This window comes from Trichogramma pretiosum, unplaced genomic scaffold (assembly GCF_000599845.2).
Source record: "Trichogramma pretiosum strain Unisexual culture from Peru unplaced genomic scaffold, Tpre_2.0 scaffold6, whole genome shotgun sequence".
In the NCBI taxonomy this organism is placed as follows: domain Eukaryota; kingdom Metazoa; phylum Arthropoda; class Insecta; order Hymenoptera; family Trichogrammatidae; genus Trichogramma; species Trichogramma pretiosum.
Window position 1 is genome coordinate 1,595,983 of NW_019641678.1, and position 6,541 is coordinate 1,602,523.

General features: G+C 30.0%; 1 protein-coding gene across 1 annotated transcript; it reads right to left on the reverse strand.

Annotated features, from left to right (window-relative positions):
• Nucleotides 1-25: 25 nt before the first annotated feature.
• On the reverse strand, nt 26-5,623 carry LOC106657854 (putative uncharacterized protein DDB_G0282133). The gene is made up of 9 exons (XM_014379539.2): nt 5,213-5,623; nt 2,059-5,144; nt 1,765-2,004; nt 1,553-1,673; nt 1,306-1,479; nt 965-1,232; nt 742-894; nt 523-665; nt 26-455 (listed from the first exon to the last, which is right to left on the reverse strand). Exons 1-9 carry the CDS (start codon nt 5,395-5,397, stop codon nt 227-229), a joined length of 4,599 nt encoding a protein of 1,532 aa, XP_014235025.1. The 5' UTR covers nt 5,398-5,623; the 3' UTR covers nt 26-226.
• Nucleotides 5,624-6,541: the final 918 nt, after the last annotated feature.

The following is a 6,541-nucleotide window of genomic DNA, read 5'->3' on the forward strand; positions in this document are numbered from 1 at the left end:
TCGTTAAAAAATATACGCATCTAAATTCATGATCAAGTAAGACCTTTATTCATTGTATTATAAAAGCATTCCTAAGATGAATAATTTTTTTATCCTGACAAGCCGGTGAGTGTTGCGTGTGCTTTAAGCCATTAGGTAATTAAAACTACTGTCAATTAACAATAATTGCGACTTTAAAAAATTCTAAAAACAACTAAACTTAAAAAAGTTCTAAATTTCTCAACGCTTAACTTGAATCTAACTTAACTGCAGTCTTGACCATTTCACAATTACATATTAAATCAAAGGCACTGTCGTAGTCTTTTAATTCTTTTCTTAATTTTTTCATCAAGTCGATGTGAGTTTTATGAATTTTGGTTGTTTTCTTTCTGTATCTGACTCCATTTATCATCTTATCTAGAGTGTAATCAAGCCACAAAATATTTGTATACGGATTAAACTGTTGCCAATCATTTCTAAAAAAAATAAAGTAGTTAGATATTTGTTAATGATAAAAATAGGCAGTAATTATTTTAAACTCACTGAACGCAATCTTTCATTAATCGATAAATTTCAAATTGATATTCTCCTTGAGCCGTGAATAAAGAAGGATCGCTGGCTAAGTCATTGAAAATCTTACAACCTTTGTACGACATTCGTGATAGTGTAAAATCAATTACTGAGACCTGATGAAATAAAATTAATATTCTTAGTAAAAATTATTGTAACTTACTTAATATTAAAATTTTTGAATATACCAACCTTTACACCTTTTGAATTCAAAGTCATGTCAACATTATCAAGTTTAAACGATGCAGTGGTATCTTCAGACTTTGACACCATTATATTACCCCAATGTAAATCTCTGTGTTCAAATTCAAGGGATTTTTCCGCAACGGCCAAACTTAATGCTGTCTGTAATCAAAAAATTGGGTATTAAAATTTTATCTAAAACTACATTAAAATACAAAACTTTGTTACAAACTTGAAGAAAGATGGAATAAGATTCTGCGGCATTTGCGAAAATGTATGCTTCAAGATCCTGACCACCGTGTTCTAATTCTAAGATTATATACAATTGATTTTCTTTAAACATTGTAGGGCAATCATTTTCTGAATTTTTTTGTTCATCGTAAGCATTCCAGAGTTCGACTAATTTGTTGGGATACTTCCCAACAACGCACATAATTTTGTTTACTCCGACAAAACCATTTGTTTGATTATCTGAGGTATTCCTCAGTTTATGCAATTCTCTAAAAAAAATGTACGTAATGTTTCGGTAAAAATTGTTCATTTCCTTCAATTGCATTTTTAACTACAACTCACTCAGAAATAATTATTTCAGACAGAATTTCATGAAACTTTTTCTGTGGCTCACAATTAACTAATTCATCTCCTTCTATCGGTATTATTTTAATTACCGATTTTTCGGCGCCATTATCATGCATGAATACTTCACCGTAAACTCCTTCACCAATTTTCCGGCATTGTTCTATATATCTAAAAAAAAAATTTATTGGTTAAAAAACAATCTTTTTGACTCGTGGAAATTAATTATTGAGTGTTTATTCACGTGTCAGGAAAGCGATCGCTGAAAGGTACGTAGTCAACTTGTTTGCATCGTTTAAGAATAATTTCTTTGGCTGATTTTATTAAATCTTCTTCAGATTCTATGATAGTGCTTCTTTTTATTTCTGATAATTTTCATCAAATGATTGTTAGTTAAATGTAATATATGTATATATATATATAAATAAATTTAATAAAAATACTATTAAAACTCACTTAAAGATGTTTTTCTAGTATTTCGCCTTCCATCTGTCACGTAATTGTTAGTCGATGTACTGGCTAAATCATCGCTCAACGTCGATCGTGTCTGGTCAGGAATAAATCGCATAGTTAAACGTCGAAAACTTGGTCTAACATGAGGAACAATCAATGAAGATCCAAGCGATGAAATAATTTCTGATCTTGTTGATGTATTAATACTGACATCTTTATTTTCTTGATAAGTTTGATTGCGAGCTAGAAGTAAAAATCAATAAATAACGATAATAAAAAAAGGTTATTTATAATTACCTTCTTGTTGCATATCCAAAATTTCCTTAACACTGTGTGTCCAGTTTTTGCCTCGTCCAACTGCTAATTCATCCAAATTTTGACTATTGCTAAAGTTATTTATTATGGACAAAGACCTTGCCCATGATTTACCTGGTTTTAAAAAAATAGGACAATTTGTTTCATCACTTGTAACATTGTCAATAATTCTTTCAAGATCTGAATCTTTCTTTTTTGCAACCTCTTTTTCAGAAAAACCTTGTTCTTCTAAACAAATAACATTATCTACACTCTTGTGTTCATTGCAAAAATTATCGTTAGCTTCTTCATGAATTTTTTTTGAAAATGCTGCCAAAGGCATATAGCCTCTCTTGGGAACATTTGTTTTTAATTCGGATTTATTTACATTATGCCTTGTTAGTAATATTCGTAAATCTCTACAATTGAAGCTTTTACTCATATCACTCTCTGAAGTTTGCTCGATGACAGTACTTAAATTTTTCATTTTTACATTTTTTTTTATATTCGATTTTAATTTTTTACCAGCAAGATATTTATTTTTTTGTTTGCTAATTGTTTTTGCTTTTTTTAAAGCGTGTAGTTTTTTAACATGTTGATGACTGCCATTTTCTTCAACTTTTTTACTGTTATTTTTAGCATTTGGAAAAACTTTATTGCTGCGTAATGAACTATGATTCATAAAATTTAAAAATTTTGGAGGATTACTTTGAATTTGATTAGAAATATTTTGCCTACTAGTTCTTGATACAGAGCCACAAATATCTTTTTCTTCTAATTTTTTCAGTTTTATCAACAATTGTGGTCCATTATTTATTCTCTCGATCAAATCTTTATTTCTGTTTTTAGTATTAGAAATTTCTGAATTATTGATCATAACTTTGATACTATCATCTTTGAGTGTGACTTCTTGGATTACATCATCATTATGTTTTGGTAACGTTCTTCTTGATTTTACAAGAACAGATGAATTTTGACTGCGTTTAGAAAGTTGATTTTTTGAATCATTTACTTTCAAATTTTTAAGTAAATCATTTTTCTCAGTTAAAGTTTGCTCAATACTTTCAGTTTGTTTACTAATTGAAGACCCCTTTTTGGAAACAGTTAGTAATAATGAATCTTCTATATCTTTAGAAGTATTAGAATCCGATGAAGTTTCAACATTTAGAGAAACAATTGCTTTTATACTTGACTTTTTAGCAATTTTAATTATACTTGGTTCCATTGGATTTTTTATTTCAGAAGTTACATCAAAAGAGTTTTCCTTTTCTTTTTGATTAGCAAATTCTTGTATGGCATTAATTTCTTCATTTGATTCTTCTTCACTATTCATGCTTCTCATACGTTTTAAAGTTCTGCCTGATTTTCCAGGTGAAATTCTATCAATGATAGAATGAATATCACTTCCCATAGTTTCCTGACCATTAATAATTGGAATAGATTGTAAAATACTTTTATTTTGAAGATTAGATAAATTTTGCAGACTACCCTCATCTGTGTTAACATCAGTGTCATCTTCATCAACATTGCTATGCATATTTTCAACATCAAGACTATTCTCACTGATATGCATTTGATTATTTTCATACAAGTTTACTTTCACAGGGATTTTTGATTCAATTGTTGAATGTAATTCACCGTGATTCAAACTTTGTTGATTTTCGCTAGAGTTAGGATGAACTAGACTATCACCAATATCATGAATTTCATCACGTATTGTTTTTCCACCTTTATTATCAGTATTTTGTGAAAGTTTATCATTACTTTTGTCATCAGGGTTTTTAACATTGTGAGAAAGACCAACAATGGTATTTTCTTGAGCACTATAATCATTGATAAAAAAGCTTTTGCTTGTTTTCTCATTATTTATTAAGTTAACATCTGAGGAAAGAATGTTTTTAACTCTGTCAGATTCCAAGTCATTTCTAGTACTAGAAAATTTAGAAATTGATGAATTAGTAAAAGTTGAATTTTTATAGTTTTTTGTCATAATAGAATCACTAGAAAATATTTCTTCAGAATTTTGATTGTTAGTTCTGTGAGAAGATACTTGTTCTGTATTTGAGTTTTCAGGAAATTCATAAGAAAAATCGTTATCATTAGTCCAGTCATGTGGATGAAATAAAGATGTGTCATCGGAATTTAATTTTGAATTTTTTTTACTCAATGCTTTTTCTTGAATATATGAATTTTCTGGTTCTTTTGAATCTGTAAATAATTTAATTTCTCTATTTGACTTTATTTTTGCTGATTTTTCATTCTCTATAGTATTATCAAGTAGTATAGATGATTCATTTCCATTTTGTAATTGTTGAATTCTTTCTGAAGGTAAATCTGAATTATTCTGATTGACTTCAGTTTCAGTTATAATATTTGGTTCTTTATGAGAATTTAATAATTCAGACATACTTGAATTATGATTGCTCTCACTATTTACATGTTCTCTTTTTTCATTATCCTCATTCAAATATTCAAATTCAGTACTTTTGGTTCCAGTTTTTAATGTGTCTATATTATCATTACTAGCTTTTTCATTATTTTTTATATTTGCTGATAAAGACATATTACTGGCCTTAATCATTGCATTATTTTCATTCAAAGCTATGGGCGATAAATTTTGTACATCTACAATCATTTTAATTCTATTATCTCTGGGTGTACTGGTAGGAAGAGAGTTTGATTTTATCAACTGTTGTGATAAATGGGATATATTCTTGGGTTTATTGAGATCTCTAGTTGCTAGGATAGTAGATGAAACATATTCTTGTTCAACAGGACTAGCATCAGCATTGCATCTTTCTAAAACTATAGAACATTTTTTTATAGGCGATACTTTCTTTTTTTTAAAAACTCTTTTCATTATCTGAGCATCACTTTCATCATCATTATTTTCAGTTGTGACTTTACGTTTTTTTCTCTTAATGCCAGTTTTTTTAATAGATGTTTTATTATTTTCTTTATTGACCTTAGTACTTCGCATCTTATTTTCCTTTAGAATTCGTACTGGTTTTTTAAAATCTATACTACTTTCATTAGCATTTGAAAGATTACTGTCCTCTCCACTGTTGCTAGGTACCGAAGGCTGGGGACTGTAAAATATATAAAAAATAACAAAATATTCATAACCAAGTCAAATTAAAAATAAGCATCAACCAACTTAACATCTCTGGCCATCTTATCGAAAGTGTCGTTTAGATCGTCTACGACGAGGGTTTTATCATTGAGACGTGATTCTCGAACGTTAACCGCATTTTCTGAGTGATTTGGAACCAATTTGCAAATTGGCTCGTACAAAACTTTTGGTCTTACTCTGCTGTAAGTTTTTACAATCGGCCAACTCATGATTGCGGTAATATTGCACTGGTAACACTGTGTATTAGATACCGCAAAATCAGTTATAAAAAATAACGAACGATGCACACAAATATTCGATTTTTGAACCCAGCAAACGCGTCTTTAGGTGCGCGAATCGCGATCACAAAGCGAGCGTATATAATAGTAAACAAGATGCACTGGCATTTGTTTTGAAAACAAGCTGACTTGGAGCGTCGATAGGCGGTTGAAAATTCAACGGACAAAACAGCGCGAATTTGTACTTTGACCGTGAGCGCCATCTAGAAGTTAACTCATGAATCATTATCATTATGACGCTCGTGCTTCGTGTGTGCAGTTCGAAGTCGAGATTCGAATCAAGACTTTCATTTACTACCAATACAAAGATTCAAAATTTTTTTGGGGATGATAAATCAATAATTACAATTGGTTGAAATAAAGTATCAACTATCGGATTCTTTGTACTTAAAGCGATGGGATAATTACCATAACAACTTTTTTGAAATAAATAAATATAAGGGAGAAAGAAACTAAAGATTATTATGAATAACAATCCCAAGTTTTCGTAAAAAAAATTCATTAGTTTATTTGTCTCGTCTAGTCGACATAATATTTATCCACATGAAAACGTGTATACAATAGACTTGCAATATGTGCATAGAGGGCAAATCGATAAGTCACTGTAATGATGCAATGCATCGTGCACAACGGCGCTTAATCTCGAGATTTGCAAATTTTTATTTATACGCAAGAGCATGGATCGAGCATTACTGCACCAAACGCTTTCATTTGCCTCTTAATCGCGTTTCATGATTTAATTTTAACAGAAATGTCATTAATTACAATTTCGGTTTCTCACGCGTGTCATTTTAGTACACAGTTAAGAGCACGGCGTTTGACTTTAAACAAAATGTTAAATGGTAGTAAAACTTTTAAGTAGATTTTGGTAATTTCATCTTTTGTTTCGATTGTCATTGAGAAAGTGGTTGGGCAGAGTAAATTTCCTCATTTCACCACTATTTTAACCATGATTGTGTATTTAGATCTGCCAAACAACAACTATGAAACACTCCAAAACGAAAACATGTAAAATGATTTGTTTTCTGCGCTCGATTCGGAAGGAAGTTGTTTGCGTGAAGTATAAATCAAATCA